The 19,391-nt window shown below is 46.0% G+C and overlaps 1 protein-coding gene across 1 annotated transcript; it reads left to right on the top strand.

Annotated features, from left to right (window-relative positions):
- Positions 1–539: 539 nt before the first annotated feature.
- On the top strand, positions 540–16,690 carry LOC308672192 (cell surface glycoprotein MUC18-like). The gene is made up of 8 exons (XM_081334890.1): positions 540–917; positions 8,071–8,195; positions 8,756–8,957; positions 9,466–9,608; positions 10,519–10,684; positions 12,419–12,554; positions 13,187–13,290; positions 15,109–16,690. The coding sequence occupies exons 1-7, from the start codon at positions 845–847 to the stop codon at positions 13,275–13,277; spliced, it is 936 nt and encodes a 311-aa protein (XP_081191016.1). The 5' UTR covers positions 540–844; the 3' UTR covers positions 13,278–13,290; positions 15,109–16,690.
- Positions 16,691–19,391: the final 2,701 nt, after the last annotated feature.

Here is a 19,391-nt window from a genome sequence, read left to right as displayed (position 1 = left end):
TCCCCGTTCTCTCCTCGCTCCGCTTTCCTGGAATCAACTCGACCGATTCCGGCGAGGATCGGTGAGCGCGATCCCCAGCCGAGGAGCCCCTCGACGGAGCGGTCTTCCCTGTTGCGGGACCTCCCCATCGTCCGCCCGGTGGGGCCAGCGGGCCACGGGACCAGGCAAGAAGGCGAGGGCGGCGGAGAGCAACCGACCGCCCGGCCAACGCCAACGCCTCGAGGGCGCTCGGACTCGCCAGCGGCGGTTAGAATGAAGCCGCGCCGGGGAGGGGGGGGAGAGTTGCGGACGGTCCCGGACTCGAGGCTCCCGACAGCCGCGGTTGCCAGCCAGCCAGCCAGCCAAGCGAGAGATCTGGCACGCAGGCAGGCAAGCAGCAACAGCAGTAGAGGCGCAGCTCGCCGGGCAGGAAGAGGAAAGAAAAAAAAAAACAACGAACAAACCACAAACACACACACACACACACACAAAACCCACAACGCAACAGCCTCCGCCCCCCGCCCCCGACGATTCTCTCTCTGCGCACTGGCCGAGCCGAGTTCTTGAACCGGTTTCGCTGGTTTGGCGATTAACTTCTCCGCCTCTCCAGCCCCGCGGGCCAGACAGACGCCTCTGCTCCCGAGCGAAGAGCGCCGAGAGCTTTTGCAGGCAGGAGGACTCCGACGGCCTTGCTCGCCCGACTTGCTTGGCCCTCGCCCAGGCCAGCCTTTGCAGCAGCAGCAGCGGCCAGACGACCCCCACCCACCCCCCACCCACCCCGAGCCCTGCAGGCGACCGTCTGCGTTTTCTGCTCGTTTCAGCCCGAGCGCCCAAGCCGAGGAGGAAAGCCAGCCGTCGGAGCGCCATGGCGCAGTTGGATCTTCGGGGCTGGCTCCTAGCCGTGGCCTTAAGCGCGACCCTCCGCTTTTGTCAAGCAGGTGAGTCAGATCGCGGGACACCCTTTCTCCCCTCCCCCGAGAAAAAAAGCAGAAAGGCAGGCAGGCTGGGTGGGGTCAGCGGGTTGTGTGAACCCAGCCGACGGGGACGGTCAGAAGCTGCGTTAAGGAGTGAAGCCCGACGGTCAGAAGCTGCGTTAAGGAGTGAAGCCCTGGATCGACAAATGGTGTGGATAAGAATATCGGGCCAAGCTAGCCAGACTCTTGCACAATTCCTGAAAAAGTCACCTAGGAGAGGATAAGCAACTTCAGGTTCCTTTTGGAGAGTTTTCGGACCTCAAGCTCTCTGCAAGTCACAGGTCAGGAATTATTCGGGGGGGGGGAAACATCTGGACGCTGCGGGTTTCCTATTAACTACGTCCGTTGGATTAGCAAGGCCAGCATCTCCGCCAAGCTTAGATAAGGCCAGCTTAATGCCTCAGACCAAGATTTGAGTTTCTTATCATCTTGGGTTCTTACTATCTTGGCATGAGTTCGTCTTTCGCTAAGCCATAAACCACAATATCAGAAACGACTGGGTTCACACGCGCAGCGAAACCGAGTAAGCCACTTTTATTTATGAAACATTATCTAAATGCTAGTGCAGTCCAGGTGCGGGAACCAAATAGGTGGGAAGTCCTTTCTCGGATTCTTTGGATGACTTTAAGCCAGTCTTAATCGCTCAGCTCAGCCTACTTCTAAGGCTTTGAGTCATTGTGTGCCATCAAGTTGTTTTTGACTCCTAGGGACCACTTAGATCTCCATGACAATCTCAACCCTTACCTGATGTTTCAGGTATTCCAACAATACACTTATATAGCCAGGGCTGTTCTCCACCCCCACGCCCTTGTTGCTGGTCATCCGTGTCTCTTTCTCATTTTTCCAGCATTAGGCCCTTTTCCCAAAAGCTGGATCTTCACACCCTGTATCCATAATGCAGGCAGTCCTCGACTTACGATAACCACTGGGCCCAAACTTTTATGTTGCTAAGTGAGGAATTTGTTAAGTGAGTTTAGCCCCTGTTTGATGACTTTTCTTGCTGTATTTGTTAAGCAAGGCACTGCAATTATTAAATTAGTAACACGGTGGTTAAGTCAATCTGGCTTTCCCCGCTGATTTGGCTTGGCAGAAGTTTGCAAAAGGGGATCGTGTGACCCCGGGACACTGCGACCGTCATAAATGTGAGTCAGTCGTCGAACATCCGATTGTCAATTCTGTGACCATGGGGATGCTGCAGGGGTCGTAAGTGTGACAAATGGTCATAAGTCACTTTTTTTCACTGCTGTTGTAATTTTGAACAGCCACTAAGTGGACTGTTGTAAATTGAGGACTACCTGTAGAGTAATTTGAGCCTGGTCATTTTGCCCTGAGTAGAGATGGGAAGGTCTGGGGAAAAAATTGGAAAAGTTTGGAAAATAAAATGTTTTTTTTTGTTCTGTTTTCCTTTTTCCCCCAAAGCTGTCTGGGAAAAAAGGGGGAGAAAAACAATTTTCCCCCCCCTAATTTTTCAAGTTTTTTTTTCTAGCCTTGAGTGAGAACTCGAGTTGATTTACTCAATGATCTGCTGGTTTTCTTGACCACCCACGGCTTTCTCAGAGGTCCTCCTCCAACACCAGAGTTCAAAGGGTCAATACTATTCCCTATCCTGCTTCTTCCAGTCCCAACTTTCACTTTTGTAAAGCGTCCCAGGGCCTACCACGGCTTGCACAATTCTGACCTTTCTACATACAGACAAGCAAAGATTGCGTAAACTGGTCCAAGTTGCAGAAAGGCAGAGAATACTGCATAAATGACAAATAACCGACAAGGTTAAAACGAGGGTAGGCAAAATGGGATGCGACTGCAGGGCAAAACATTTTTTTCTGCTGGGTTTATATTATATTTATATTTATTATATTTTTATACCGCCCTTCTCCCGAAGGACTCAGGGCGGTGTACAGGGCAATAAATATAAAAACGAAATACAAAAGTTAAAAAACAATTAAATATGATGCCCAGATTTAAAACAGTAATTAAAAGACATATTAAAACCCCAACCCTAACCCATCAAACCAGGTCAGATTGCTCGAATAAATAGGTTTTTAGATCGCGCCGGAAGGAGCGAAGGTCGGGGGCCATCCGGCGCTCAACCGGCAAGCGGTTCCACAGGTCTGGCGCGCCCACAGAGAATGCCCTCCCCCTGGGGACCACCAATTGACATTCTCTGATCGGAGGCACCCTGAGGAGGCCTTCTCTGTGGGAGCGCACAAAAAAACTGCTCACCAAACTACCTCCATTTGGTGGTAGGACAGAACGGTTTTGTGCAGAGGAAGCTCCGCCTTTAGTCGCTGGAAGAGGTGAGGCAGCTCAGGAGAAAACATGTATATGGTGGGACATGTGTAATCCTGGCCTCAAGGATTTCCTCTTTTTTCTTTTTTTAACGTTTAGTTAATGTTTAGTTGAATGTTGACATTTCTGAAAGGAGGAACTTTTCTTGACTTGGAGATGGGGGGGAGGGGAGCTGGGGGATTTTTTTTTCCCCTCCATGCTTCAAACGGCTCCGGAGCAGAGCTGACGGGGACATGTTTGTGAAAACAGCTATCTATCTATCTACATTTATCTGTCTGTCTATCATTCTATATTTCTATATCTATGTCTATCTGTCCATCTGTCTGTCTGTCTCTGTCTCTATCTATCTCTATCTATCTGTCTATATATCTATCTATCTCTCTAGCTATCTACATCTATTTGTCTGTCTATCAATCTATCTTTCTATATCTATATGTCTGTCTATCTCTGTCTACCTATCTATCTATATCTATCTATCTATCTACCTATCTACATCTATTTATCTGTATCAATCTATCTTTCTATAACTGTCTGTCTGTCTGTCTGTCTGTCTGTCTGTCTATCTATCTATCTATCTATCTATCTATCTATCTATCTATCTATCTAATAATATCTATTGCTAAGCACATTGATTTGTGCTTCTTAGATTGTAAGCCGCCCTGAGTCTTTGGAGAAGGGCGGGATATAAATGGGATTAAAAAGTAATAATAATAGATTTAGATGGGACCTTGGAGGTCTTCTAGTCCAACCCCCTGCTCAGGCAGGGAACCCTATATCATTTCAAACAAATGGCTGTCCAGTCTCTTCTTAAAAGCTTCCAGTGTAGGAGCACTCACAGCTTCTGGAGGCAGGTTGTTCCACCGATTAATTGTTCTAACTGATGAATTGTTCTAACAGATCTATCTGTCATCTATCTATTTTGCTTGCTGCTCATCTTGCTACAGAATAACAAAGTTGGAAGGGACCTTGGAGGTCTTCTAGTCCAACCCCCTGCTCAAGCAGAAAACCCTATAGCATTTCAGACAAATGGTTGTCCAATCTCTTCTTAGAATCCTCCAGTGATGGAGCACTGGATTGTTCTAATTTTCAGGAAATTTCTCCTTGGTTCCAGGTTGCTTCTCTCCTTGATTAGTTTCCATCCATTGCTTCTTGTCCTGCCTTTGGGTGCTTTGGAGAATAGCTTGACTCCCTCTTCTTTGGGGCAGCCCCTGAGATATTGGAACACTGCTATCATGTCACCCCTAGTCCTTCTCTTCGTTAAACTAGACATGCCCAATTCCAGTTTTAGCCTCCAGTCTCCTGATCATCTTTGCTGCTCTTCTCTGGGCCCTCTTTCTAGAGTCTCAACATCTTTTTCATATCGTGGCAACTAGAATATTCCAAGTGTGGCCTTACCAAGGCATTATAAAGTGATATTAACACTTCACATGATCTTGAAGCTTCGGAGCAATTCCGGGCAGCTTACAGCACTAAAAGCAATAAAACCATAAAAGATAAATGTTTCTTAAAGGGGCGTTTTTCTCCTTCATGGGTCATTGCCTTGTGGTGGCAAAGATGCTTGTGCAGCTCAAAGAAGCAATGAGCTAAGCCATGCAGGGCCACCCTGGATGGACAGGTCACTTGTGACAAAACATGGTCTACTGGAGTAGAAAAAGGCAACACAGTTCAGTATCTCTGACGAGAAAACCCCACGGGTGATACCCAAAACTTTTTTTAAAAAAAAGGTCTTTTGCTTGATCTTGAAGTTCATTTGGATTAAAGGTGCAGATTTGTAAGATCTTTGTGAAGAAAACATTTAGCAGGATAAATAGGGGGGGGAGAGAGAGACCGAGGCTATTACTAAGAAGTAAACAGTTCTGAATTATCTCCAGCAAAGCATCCCGAATTTCAGTTTTGTCTGCAACTTTTCCTTGGTTGCGCTGAATGTCAAGGCAAGATTAAAAGCATGTATCCTTGAATTATATTAGCTTGGTGGTTGGTTAGATTGATAGCCTGTCTTTGGTTAGCACCTGAAGGCAGTAGAATTTGCAGCAGGGGTCAAAATTGGCAAGCTCAGGGCTGCAATTTTGTAGAATTTGAGTGTTCCTTCATTTCCCCCCCCCCCAATAACCTGGGATGTTGGCTGGGCTAAGAGAGTGTAATTGGCCCAGAGTCAGCTTCTAAAATGGGAAGATAACCCAAATCAGGGTTTCTCTGATTTGTCACTCCGAGACCAATCATTCTGAGCCATCATGGTGCAACACTCAACATACAATTGCCTAATTGTCTTATTGTCAGAGACAAGCCAGACCAAGAAGAAAGCGGTTTTAGAGTAGCCAGTTTCTCCTGACCTCAAATCTCAGTTTTTAAATTTGGAGACACAGATGCTTCTCTATAGGGCTGTTGCAAAGGGTATAATAGGATAAGTTCTGTTAATTTACGCTGCTGAGTAATAATAATAAAAAAGAGAGAATTTGGGACCAAGGGGATGTTTGAAGTTTTTGTTTCACAATCTTCTTGCTAATCTATTGGGTAGTAGCAAGAGGTGCATTGATGGATGGATTGATTGATGATGTGCCATCAAGTCCGTGTTAAACTCTTAGCCAACACACACAGGCAGTCCTCAGTTTATAACGGCGGTTGGCACCAGAATTGCCTTAGCAAGTCAGTTGTTAAGTGATTCGTAGCCTATTTTATGATGTTTTTGCCCCAGTTGTCAGGCAAATCTCTCTAGTTCTTAAGTGGGTCATACTGTCATGAAGCGAATCTAGCTGACCCCGTTGACTTTGCTTGTCTGAAGCTGGCTGGGAAAGTTGCCCAGGGTGACCTCATGACCCTCCACAACGCTGCAATTGTCGTAAATACCTGCCAGTTGCTAAGCGCCCAAATTTTGATCAAGGGACCCTGGGGATGCTGCAACCGTTGTAAGTGCAAGGACCTGTCGTAAGTCACTTTTGTCAGGGCTGTTGTAACTTCGGTGGCCACTCAACGAAGCATTGTAAGTCGAGGACAACCTGTAGGTGGATTTTTCTCCATGATAATCGCCTCCAAGCTGGTCTTTCAGGTCTGTCCAACTCTGTCCCCATTGCCATCCTCTGTGCCCATCCATCTATCTAGCTGCTGGCTTTCTTCTTCTTCTCTTCCCTCTTGTCTCCCCTCTTCCCTTCTACCAATAATAATAATAATAATAATAATAATAATAATAATAATAATAATAATAATAATAATAATAATAATAAGTTGGAAGGGACCTTGGAGGTCATCTAGTCCAACCCCCTGCTAAGGCAGGAAACCCTATACCATTTCAGACAAATGGCTTTCCAGCATTCGAAGTTTCTCTGCCGAGCAGGGTCTTCCCATCATGTGTCTGAAATGTGATATTTTGAGCCTAATTATTCATGCTTCCAGGAAGGACTCTGGATGGATTTGTTCAATGATCTTGGGCTTTGTTTTCCTGACTGCCTGGTCTCCCTAGAAGGGAATATTTGTAGCTCAGGGTTGAAATGAGGGGTCCTTGGTGTTCTCTGAGCGTGGCGGTTTTCCTTGCAGACGTTTCATTACCCAACTATCACGTGAAGTACTAATACCACTTTACAACGCCTTGGTAAGGCCAAACCTGGAATACTGCATCCAGTTTTGGTCACCACGATGTAAAAAAGATGTTGAGACTCTAGAAAGGCTAGAGAGAAGAGAAACAAAGATGATTGGGGGACTGGAGGCTAAAACATATAGGGAACAGTTGCTGGAATTGGGTATGTGTAGTTTAACGAAGAGAAGGGTGAGGGGTGACATGATAGCAATGTTCCAATCTCTCAGGGGCTGCCACAAAGAAGAGGGAGTCAAGCTATTCCCCAAAGCAGGACAAGAAGCAACGGATGGAAACTAGTTAAGGAGAGAAGCAATCTAGAACTAAGGAGAACCTTCCTGACAGTTAGAACAACTAACCAGTGGAACAACCTGCCTCCAGAAGTGGTGAATGCTCCAACACTGGAAGTTTTTAAGAAGAGACTGGCCAGCCATTTGTCTGAAATGGTATGGGGTTTCCTGCCTGAGCAGGGGGTTGGACTAGATGACCTCCAAGGTCCCTTCCAACTTATTATTATTATTATTATTATTATTATTATTATTATTATTATTATTATTATTATTATTATTATTATTATTATTATTATAACTAGGTAACTTCAGTGCAATGAAAAGTCTGCAAGAAAAATCACCAAGTTCAGAGAGCACCAAGGACATCCCCACCCCCACCCCCACTAGCCATGTACCTTCTCTACAACTCTTTTCCATGCATCTGACAGTTCTTGACAAATTTCCTGACAGGGAGAACAATTAGTCAGTGGAACGGCTTGCCTTCAGGAGTTGTGGGTGCTCCATTACTGGAGGTTTTAAAGAAGAGATGGGACAACCATTTGTCTGCAACAATACGGGGTTGGACTAGAAAGCCTCCAAGGTCCCTCCCAACTCTTGTTATTCTGCTTCTGGGTTGAGCTGGTAGGTGGGAAGTAAGGAGCAGGACTCCAAGTTGGAGAAAGGGAAGAAAACCACATGATTAGGAATTTTAATCTGCAGGTGGGAGGGAAATAGTGGGATGGGGGAACTCTCCTAGTCGGGGCTTTTTTTGTCATAGAATGCTCAGAACGGAGTTCCAGCACCTTTTTTGGATGGAACCTTGTAGGGTAGGCAAGGTGGGTTGAATGACATGTGTGAGTTCCGGCACCTTTTTCTTTTTCTTTTTTTTTTTTACAAAAAAAGCACTGCTCCTAGTTAAAAATGAAACAGGGACAAAAAAAAATGAAAAGGCTCTGGGAGAACCTAGTCCTCTCCTTCCAACTTTATAATGCAGGGTTCCCCACCATCCATCTGAGAGACCAGGAGGGCCCCATCCTTGAGGGCAACAATGTGACTCTGGAATGCCTGATGAGTGACGGGGACAATGTGTCGGACTTCACCTTCCAAAAATATAGCAAGGTAGGTTATGGAGGAATTTGCTTTTGCCATCTAAGAAGCAAGCCTCTGTTTAGAATTAAGAATGGAATGGAATGGAATGGAATGGAATGGAATGGAATGGAATAGAATAGAGGAGAGTGGAGTGGAGTGGAGTGGAGTGGAGTGGAGTGGAGTAGAATAGAATAGAGGAGTGGAATGGAATGGAATGGAATGGAATGGAATAGGATAGGATAGGATAGGATAGGATAGGATAGGATAGGATAGGATAGGATAGGATAGGATAGAAGAATGGAATGGAATGGAATGGAATGGAATGGAATGGAATGGAGTGGAGTGGAATGGAATGGAATGGAATAGAATAGAATGAATTTGTCTCAGCGCAGAAGCTCTCAATGTACATATAAAGTGACAGAGTAATAATCATAATGCAATATCAATAAGATTTAGCTTTACATTAGGGGTGTCCAATCTTGGCAACTTTAAAACTTGTGGACTTCAACTCCCAGAGTTCCCCAGCCATGAACAGTGAGCTTCTGCTAATTAAGGCTCATGAACAACATTGTTCTTTCTCCCTTCTCCAGTGGCTCCGTTCTTGGATTTCTTTGGATCAAACTCACGACTTGCGTTGCTGGTTTTATGATGTCGCTGTGCATCACGACAAAGGGCGCCTCCTGCTGACCATTAATGACATCCAATCTTGGCATGCTGGACCTTACCGCTGTGCCGGCCTGAATGACACTGACAACACCACCATCTCGGACAAACTGGACTTGCAGATGGAGTGTATGTGTGTGTGGGGGGGTGTTGGCATCCCCCTCTAGCCACCAGAGGGCAGTAGATAAACGGGAGATGAGGACTAGGAGATTGTGTTACCCATTCCTCCTTAGACTATGCTCCGCAGTTCAGTTCACCGTCTGCATATCCCTGGGATCTGCAGTAGAGTGTTTAGCTGAAGAAGAAGAAGACTGAGAATGGAAAGAGAGGGATTTGAAATACAAAGCACATTTATGAGTGGTGGGGGGAAAAAATTATTCTCGTTGGCACAGTTGATCTCAGCCAGCACGGCTCCATTAACAGGACAGAATTAGAAGCAGAAGCAACTGACGTGGAGCCGTGCTGGGTCTTTACAGGATGATATATGCAGGCAGGGGGGGAATAGATGGAAAAACTCTTTCTGAGCCCCAGCAACTGAGATGCTGAACCCCACCAGGCTGGCGTTTCGAATTAAGAAGGGGCGGGGATGCTGGGAAGGGAGGAAGGCTGACTTTCCGTGTCTTCTACCCTTCCTCAGATCTGCACAACGTCTTTGTCAGCCATTCCAACTCCTGGTGTGGTACCGTAGGAGACTCTGTGACGGTCCTTGAAGGTGACAACCTGCAACTTCAGTGTTCAGCTGATGCCTCTCAGGCACCCCAATACGAGTGGATTCGAGAGGTAAGGGACTAGGAACAAGACTTCAGCACAGAACAGAACAGGAGAACGGGAGGGACCTCGGAGGTCTTCTAGTCTGACCCTCTGCTCAGGCAGCATACCGTATATCATTTTGGACCAACAATTATCCCATCTCTTCTTAAAAACCTCCAGTGTTGGAGCGCCCACAGCTTCTGGAGGCAAGCCGTTCCACTGATTAATGGTTCTAACTGGCAGGAAGTTCCTCCTTAGTTCCAGGTTGCTTCTCTCCTTGATTAGTTTCCATCCGTTGCTTCTTATCCTGCCTTCAGGGGCTTCGGAGAATAGCCAAAGGTTGCGAGAGAGAAGTTTTTTAAACCTAGTTCTTCTGCTCCAGGTGTTCCTGTGGTCAACAGTGCTATTCAAAAGTCAACTGGGGCCTGTTTCATCAAAACCTTTCACTTCTCATTCCAGAAGCTTCTTCAGTTCTGGCTAAATGGTGGAGAATGGAAGGATTTGTGATCTTTGCACTCTGAAGAATCGTTGTTAGCACTCTCCCCACCATTCAACCAGAACTGAAGAAGCTTCTGGAATGAGAAGCGAACAGTGTTCCAGGAAAAAAAAACCCAGGAAAGTCCAGTTGCCTTTTGAACAGCACCTTTGGGACAACCATGACCTAGACCAGGGGTAGGGAACCGTGGTTCTTTTATGACTTGAGGACTTCAACACCCAGAATTCCTGAACAAGCCATGCTGACTCAGGAATTCTGGGAGTTGAAGTCCACAAGTCATAAAGGAGCCAAGGTTCCCTAATCCCGACCTAGATGATTGAGAATCTCCATAGACACGATCCCAAATCATTTTCTCAGATGTCAGAAAACTGATAAGAGTTTCATAGCTTCATTGTGTAAATCAAAAGTTTTCTGTTAATGGCTTTTCCCCCCTGCCTATAACAGGGAGATGACTGGATCCTGCCCTCAAATTCCTTAACTCTCTCCAGGATTACCCAGGAGCAAGCAGGGATCTATACTTGCCAGGCCCACCATCCAACTTTGCCTCAGTTGACCAAGAGAAAATCAGTCCACTTGCTCGTGGAGAACCCCAAGCGCAGCTTTAGTCTTGGTGAGAAGCCTGAATTTGGACATCTAATATGAAGTCTGGTTTGATATCTTCCATATTTGTTGGGAAAACTTCCAAGAAAAGAGCCCACCAGGGGTTGAGATCCATCATCTTTAACCAGGAACATCTGAGCTTCTTCCCACCGCAGTGACCCCTGGACCCAAGGCCAAGCCCATTTTTCTTTTCCTGCTGCCCCAAATAACAATATTTACAGGCCAGGGCCACGCGTGATTCCCTAGAAATTAAATCACTACTGTTTAATAGGAGTTACTTGCAGACGCCTTTCTGTTGGATTGAGATCTTAGGTGGGTTTCCACAAGAGAGTCAGCCAAAATATGGTCAGCTAAGACTAGCTCGTGGTATGGACACAACCATGGTGGTTTGTAAAACATAGACCGTGGCCTGGTAAGTAGGCCATGATGCCAACTTCTTGTGGTTTGCTCAGATTATGATTAAGCGATGACCTAGCACGATATAGGAACCAGGCTGTTGGCTTGGATCTAGATTTCATCAGCCAGGACTTGTTCCTTTTACTGAAAGTTGAAAGAGTCACAAAACATGTCCCCTCACTAGGACTGTTTTTAGGGGTGATTAAGGCTTGCCTCAGATTGACCTTTTCAAATTGATCAGAGTCCCTCAGCCAACATACTTAATTTGTGCATAACCTTTTAAAAATAGTGGTAGTGTTACAAAGAATATAAACACCTCTTAGGATCACATGTAGATCACATATAGACAGTGGTAGGATTCAGCCGGTTCGCACCAGTTCGGCAGAACAGGTAGCTAACTTTTTGTTGCCCAGGCCTAGAATGGACTTCCGGAAGTGGCATCCACACAGAGAACCGGTTGTTCACCTATTTGAATCCCACCACTGCATGTAGACCTCTTAGGATCACATGTAGATCACATGTAGACCACGACCAGCTGAAATCTGAGGTCATGTACCGGTCCAGTATCTGATTTTTTTTAATATAAACGATGCTGCACTTCAATGGTTAGATAGCCTAGACATTGGTACTTGAACATAGGTCTTTTTAACATTTACATTTTATTAATGTTTCACTAATTTAAGTGAAATGACAATATATATTGCTAGTCCATGTAGGATAAAGGTAAAAGAGTCCCTGCAGATTTTACTCTGCTAGTCGTTGCTGACTGTAGTGGGTGCTGCTTATCTCCATTTCAAGGCCATTGAGCCAGCGCTGTCTGAAGACATTTCATGTGGTCATGTGACCAGCATGACAGCAGGGAGCGCTATTACCTTCCCACAGAAGTGGTACCTATTTATCTACTCACATTTGCATGCTTTTGAATTGCCAGGTTGGCAAGAGCTGGGGCAGGGACAGGAGCTCACCCCGTCACGTGATGCTCGGGTCTCGAACCTGGGTCTGCCGGCTTTGCAGCCGACAAGCCCAGCTTCTGAGCCACCGTGCTGTTCCCGTATATGAAGTGGCATATACTAAATGAATAAATAAACCTATTAGGCTCCAGACTCTCCATGTAACCTGGCCCATCTTTTGCGGGAGAAACCTAAAAGAAAGCCACCCTCTGAAACCAGCCCTGCCTAATTTGAAGGCTTGCTGGTGCAACTCTTCTAACGACAGCGTAGCTACCGCCTCCCTGTGCATGATCCCATGGCCTGGCTGACTGCCTCTCTCTGCCCTTCTGACGGGGGCAGACGGGTGGAGGGCACCGGGGCTGGTTGTCATTTTGTGGTTGACCCTTTGTTTTCTCCAGATTCCGTGCTGTCCCTCAGCACCCCAATGCTGGCCTTGGCGGTGGCTCTGCCAGCCGTTCTCTTGCTGCTGCTGATCTTGGTCTTCGCCTTCCTCATTCCGCGTCACCGGGCCGCAGTCCTAAAGAAAATGGCTTTGTGAGTGTCCTGTGAGATTTGGGGGCTGCGGTGGTCAGGGCCACGCCTGCTGTGGTCCCAGGCAGGGATTTGAAAACCGATTTTTTGCCCAAAATTCGACCCCTCCCACCCAAGGACACTAGCGGTCCTGGGGGGCGGGTCATCACAGAAAAACAGAATCTAACCCATAGACCATGGGTAGGCAACCTTGGCTCTTTTATGACTCATGGACTTCAACTCCCAGAATTCCTGAGTCAGCTGACTCAGGAATTCTGGGAGTTGAAGTCCATGAGTCATAAAAGAGCCAAGGTTGCCTACCCCTGTCATAGACTCACAGAAGATGGAATTATTTTGCGATGATTTTTCCTTGCCCAAAAGGTAGACCCTAAAATGGATTCTTTAGGGACAGAGAATTTAGTTGCAGCCAAAACATTGTTTTTCATGGAGGGTTTTCTTTGGGTCTTCCTGCTGCTGAGTTTAACAGAGACGTACTGACCTACCTCTGGGAAGTGAGAATGCGTAAACAAGCAAGGAAGAACCGGTAACCATACTTTGCCTTGTTCCCCAGACCAGCTTAGGCCATGTCTTTCTCGGCTTGTGTCTTTATGGATCAGTGGGGAGAACCCGCTAACATTGGCCTTTCCGTTTTTTAGGGAGGAATCTGGCCAGCGCAGCCCCATCTACAAAGGCAGCCTTGACTCTGTGCCTTCCATTGGGGGAGACACCCAGCCGCTAGTGATGTAAAGCAGAAGCACCGGTTAGTAAATGTGTATAGCGTGAGCCATTTCTTCTGAAATCCTGGAAAAATCTCTTCCTTCTTGGTAGTTCTTCAGCTCAAGCTTCCATAAAAGAGTACGGTAGTCCTCAACCCTTTTAAAGTTACCACGGACCTCCGTGAGGGTATTTACATACTAGTTGGAAGTTCCAGTAGCTGCCCTGTTGGGTGCTTGGAAGCCAAGCTAGTATCTACAACTATTTGCGATGTCACTCAGCCGCGTGTTTGCATTTTATGACGGGTTTTGCAAAAAAAAAACACCAGCGTCAAACTATGATTAAACAATGACCTAGCATGATATAGGAACCAGGCGGTTGGCCTGGATCCAGAGTTCGCCAGCCAGAACTCACTCAGCTTGCTGAATTTGGTTTTTCTGCAAAATCAGCCCATAGCAAACCATTGGTTTACTTACCGAGCACAGCAATTGCTTTGCGGCCACAGCGGTCGCTTAACAACCGCCACAAAAAAGTTCATAAAATCAGGCTGGTCGCATATGGGTGACCTGTTTTACGACTGTCACAACTTGCAACCGTGATAGGTTCCAGTACAGTGCAATCGTAAGCCAAGGACTATTTGTGTAAACAATCTCACAAAATATGTCATTTGGGGGAAAACGGGCAGACTTTTTCCCTTGATCTGTTGGTGTCTGGAGAGGAATCTGATCATTCGGTATCTACTGAGTGTTTTAAAAAATGCTCCCCTGTGGCGTTGCTTGAGGTCGATCCAACTTCATAGTTCAGGCAGTTTAAAAGAGGACAGGACTTCTCATAACAAATGCCATTTAGATGTTGTTATTGTTTTGTTTTTTAAAAAGGCTTGGGAAGCTATTCTCTCAAAATCTCCTTGAGCAGATTTTTAGTATTAGGTAAACGATGTAAAGAGCAATGGGAAGATAAAGAAAGACTGCTTTTAAAAAATAAAATTGCTCTTCTTTACAATGCTGAGACAGACAGAGAGAGAGAGAGAGAGAGAGAGAGAGAGAGAGAGAGAGAGGGGCGAGGAAAGAAAACATCATCTTACAGCGTGCATAAAAGTTGATGTGAGCCCTTTTGAACGTTTAATATTCCACCATAAATATGACCTAAAATGTGATCTGTTCTCCACACATCCTAAAACTAGCTTAAGGAGACGGTCTTCTGCAATAAATCAATGAATAAGAGGTTTTTTTTGTTTAATTGGGTTCCCTTTATCTTGTTTTAGGACACGTAGAAAACAGATCACGTTTTAGGCCATGTTTATGCAGGAATATTAAACATTCAGGAGGATTCACCTACTTTTAAGCACCACTGTACAAGTTGGAGCAGGGAGATGCTGTTGCTGGAGACAATTAGGGTTTCCTCTTGAAATTGTTTGGCTTTCGTATACCAATTGGCACTAACTGGAGCAGTGTTTTTCAACCTCGGGAACTTTAAGATATGTGGACTTGAACTCCCAGAATTCCCCAGTCAGTGTGGAATTCTGGACATTGACGTCTGCGTATTTTAAAGTTGCCAAGATTGAGAATCACCGAACTGGAGGGTTGGGGGTGTGATAATTCCTTCATTTCCGGAGAATATCAGCCCAGAGACTGTTCATGAAACATTTAAGGTCCCTCTAAATCAGATTTTTCAAACTCGGCAACTTTAAGATTCGTGAACCTCAGCACCCAGAATTCCCCAGTCAGTGGGGAAATCTGGGAGTTGAAGTCCAAGCATCTTCAAGTGGCCAAACGTTGAAAAACACTGAGTTAAAATATCCTTTGCAACAACTCCCAGCTGTGTTAACAACCTTTTTCTCCCCCCCCCCACCCCCTTTCCATAGGATGAAATGAAATTTCTCAAGATCCAGCTTTTTTTCCTGTATTGATTATGGACTGGCGGCAATATCCTCAGTATCAGCAACTAGTTGTTTTTTGTGTATATTTGGGGGAATTCTTATCTTGACTTTTTAGGGGGAGCTGTTTGGAATAATTGAGGGGGGGCAGTAAGTGATATTGGGGTTACTATGAATCTCTCCTTTCCTAGCTGCTCTTTACCTGCCAATCTGTTACCCTTTCTAGGCTAAAATACTTCTTCTTTTTTTTCCTGGGGCTCATTTGGCCAATATCTACCCTGACAAGCATTAACCTCTTTCATGTTTATACTTTCACTTTTTAACTTAAGAGTCAATGAATGAAGAATAAGGCACTGGGCCATTATGCACTTTGTTGAAAATAAACAAACGTTGGCTCTTTTAACACTAGCGCTTGTTCTCCAGCAGAAGAAAAATTGTAAGAAAGACAGGAGCCTTATTTAAAACAAAACAATTCCTATCCAAGGCAGGAAGACGCCGATTACGAAAAGAGAAAGTTGACATTCAGGAAGCAGGAGAGGATCCTGACCGTCCAAAATGAGGAGGGTGTGGGGAGATTAACACTGTATCAACGTCGTCGTATTTTGTTATTATTGTTTGGGGGTATATTCTGCACCCCAGCTCCTCAGTTTCATTCATGGACCTCCCTAGGTTGCTTTGCAAGAGTCTGCAAATACAGTTTTCACCTTTTATGGAAAACGCAGCATTGGAAAACACGGAGGGATAAACGATCACTTACTATTTTAGGAGCCGCGCAAAAAAAGTCTCCCTCTCTTTGACCTGTGGTGTTTAGTCCAACATCTAATCCGTTTGATAGGGGGGGGGGTTGGTTTCTTTTTAAGTTGCCCTCTTTTTAGACCCAGAACCTTCCACAGCTCTGCATCAGGACCCAGAGGGATGTTTTTGTTAGAGCTTCGGTGTTCAGTCTTAAGGTAATACGCCTTGAATTTCAGCGGTGTTTTGCTATTATTTGCATGCCAGTGCATCCAGAAGAAGGGAGGGCAGTTGATATACGGAAGACCGGGTATATATCATGCTGTCTCTGCACTATGCAGTTTAAATGTCCCCCCATCCAGCACTTCCTTTCATCAAAATAAAAAATAACAGAATCTTGCCACGGTAGCGGTTTGGAACGAGTGACATCAGGGTTTTTTCCCCCTTTTATCACCCGCCTTGTCTATGGCACCCCAAGGGGCTATAAACCAGGCAGGGCCAAAGACAGCGCAGAACAGTGTTTCCAACCCCCCCCCCCCAACTGCTACAGAAACCAATCATAAAAGGCCTCTGTTGGATATTCAGCCCTCATAAAAAATGCGCCGTCTCTTCCATCTCTGGGTATGTCAAAAGCTGGGCCTCTCCGTCACACCAAATCAGCGGTGCTTCATTATCCGGGAGAACAAATCGGGCAACGAGGTGATTACGGTTAGGTGCTGTTCTGCACCTCCCCAGAGGCATCCCTCTCTTGGCCAAGGTACCACTTGGACTACGGTAAGCCTAGTTATCAATAGATGATCCAGCATAACTGGGATGCCTTTCAGAATTCTGTTCTTCTTAAAAAAAATGGGGGGGTGGCGGGGGGGTGGAGCTATTCCTTGCTTTTCAATAAATAATATAGTTAAAACAAAATGAATTCCGGTTTGAAGAAAAGTCTTATCCCCGGGAAAGTTAACATGGAATATAATAAGCAGAGCGGAGTCTCATGCACTGCTGCAGTGTTTCTTAATCCGAGCCACGTTAAAATAGGTGGACTTCAACTCCCAGAATTCCCCAGCCGTCATGCGTAGACTTCAACTCCCAGAATTTCCCAGCCATCATGCATGGACTTGAACTCCCAGAATTCCCAGCCATCGTGCATGGACTTCAACTCCCAGCATTCTCTAGCCATCCTGCACGGACTCCCAGAACTCTCTAGTCAGCATTCTGGGAGTTGAAGTCCACACCACTGAAAGTTGTTGAGCTGGAGAAACGTGGATCTATTTAGGAGTTGATAACTGCTATGATATTTCGGCTGTAAAAAGGGAATGGAGTCTCAGCTGAGGGGCTGGCTGCCACTCAAAACAGACAATCTGCAGTTTAGGGCAGCCCAGTGGTGGGATTCAGCCAATTCACACCACTTCGGCAGAACCGGTAGCTAATTTTGTTTGTTGCCCAGGCCCAGAACGGAGTTCCGGAAGCAGCATCCACACAGAGAACTGGTTGTTCACCTATTTGAATCCCACCACTGGGGGATTCATTGTAAATGCGAACAGGAAGTGTTTTAGCCCAGCAGTGGAAGAGAGATCCAGAGGCTGGGTTCACACATCAGATTGAACCCTAAAGCTAAGCTGTATTCCTATCGCATGTTGCAGCCAGAGAAATCAACTGCATTCTGACATAAGGTGATAACCTGGCTCGTAAAACATGTGAGAACAAGGCAACAGTTGGATTTCCACAATGCTGGGTCATAAGCTACCCAGTCTTCATTTAGCTTATCCTAGCTTATCCTAGGATATTGTGAAATCTGCATTACCTGCCTTTATCAAGGCGCTTCTGCTTTGACAGCTCTATAACAAGCAGCAATGAAGCCTGTTAAGGTTTTTTATTTATTTGTTGTTTTCTGCACCAGATTTGCATGTCATGCTTGTCATCTGGAAACTGAACACAGCCCAGTTCCTTTCCCCAACAGCCATCATTTCAGCTTTCAGGGGAGAAAGACGGGCACGGTTTCAGCAGCAGAGGAGAGATTGACAGCCTGGGTCAATTTTCTCCGGGATGTATAAAATATTAGATTGTAAAACAGCAATGCATTTTAAGAGGATGTGGTGACATCATCGGATTCAGAGAAACGGGTGCGCCTAAAATTACAGGTCCTTTGCCAACCTGGGCTTCGGCTTCGCCCTGGGTGTCCTCCCAACTCGTGAAGCTAGAAAGTAGCTGGTAAAAATGGCACTTAAGATGGGTTATACAGGAGGCCATCCTAAGCCAATCCATCTGACTCTTCTGCCAGGCTTCTGTTCCTTGCCATAAAAGAAGACGTAGCCAAGGTCCCTCAGCCCCTTTCATTTCCCATCTTGTACTCTGCATCTCTTCTGCAGACATAGGTCCTTTTCAGCCACTATTCAGCTTCCCAACAGGAACGAATAGCCTAAGATTGATTTTAAAAAACAACCACCAACAACTAATCTTGCCAGGAGGCCCCCCCAAGAAAAAAACCTCACCATCTACCCATCTGGTGCTGTTTGCCCCAAGTCACCCAGTCAGCTTTCATGCCTGAGGCAGGACTAGAACTCACTGTTTCCTGGTTATTGGCCCAAAGTCTCCCATCCAGTTTCCATACCTAGAGTGGAACTAGAATTCTCTGTCACCAACGATTGGGCCAAAGTCACCCAGCTGGATTTCACGCCAGAAACAGGACTAGAACTCATTGTTGCCTGATGATTGGCCTCAAATTGCCCAGCTGGCTTTCATGCCTGAACAAGGGGACTAGAACCCAGCATCTCCCAGTGTTTGGTCCAAAGTCACCCAGCCAGTTTTCATACCTAAAGCGGGACTAGAACTCACTATCTCCTGATGATTGGCCCAAAGTCACCCAGCTGGTTTTCATGCTTAAAAGAGGACTAGAACTCACTGTCTCCCAGTGATTGGCCCAAAGTCACCGAGCCAGCTTTCATGTTTAAGATGTGACTAGAATTCACTGTCTCCCAGTGATTGGACCCACCCAGCCAGTTTTCATGCCTAACACAGACGAACTTACTGTCTCCTGATAGCCCAGTCACCTAGCTGGTTTTGATGCCTAAAGTGGGACCACAACTCACAGACGTCTGGTGCTTAGCCCAAAATCACCCAGTTGGCTTTCATGCCTAAGGTGGGACTAGAACTCGCCCTCTCTTGGTTTCTAGGCCAGGCCAACCTGGCATCTCATCTGCCCTCCCGATGCCAACCTACCTCACTGCTTAGTTTAGATGCTCTGTCAGCCTCCCACTTTAATCCTGGATGACAAAAGGAAGAGTGAGTTGGCTTACCCTACAGTATCTCTGCCACGGCCATGCCTACAGGCACGCCACAAGTAAGCTGATAAGAGGGCCCATTTTTAGATAGGAAAGCCTTCAGCACACACACACACACACACACACACACACACACACACACACACACACACACCAATTTCATGCTGGATGCTTCACACCCTCTTCTACTAATTTCCCCCCCCCAAAAAAGTTTGACGGTAGATTGGATTAGGCAAACCAATGAAGCCAAAGAGCAGAAGGCTGGCG

This window comes from Vipera berus (assembly GCF_964194415.1).
Source record: "Vipera berus genome assembly, chromosome: 9".
Taxonomy (NCBI): domain Eukaryota; kingdom Metazoa; phylum Chordata; class Lepidosauria; order Squamata; family Viperidae; genus Vipera; species Vipera berus.
Note: the sequence above shows the minus strand (reverse complement) of the source record. Positions and strands in the feature narration are given on the sequence as shown.

Excerpts from the sequence above, each read along its gene's own strand:
- LOC308672192 (XM_081334890.1), top strand. The coding sequence starts at position 845 with ATGGCGCAGTTGGATCTTCGGGGCTGGCTCCTAGCCGTGGCCTTAAGC. Across the intron at positions 9,609-10,518 it reads AATACGAGTGGATTCGAGAG|GGAGATGACTGGATCCTGCC; the intron begins GTAAGGGACTAG and ends TGCCTATAACAG. Across the intron at positions 10,685-12,418 it reads CAAGCGCAGCTTTAGTCTTG|ATTCCGTGCTGTCCCTCAGC; the intron begins GTGAGAAGCCTG and ends TGTTTTCTCCAG.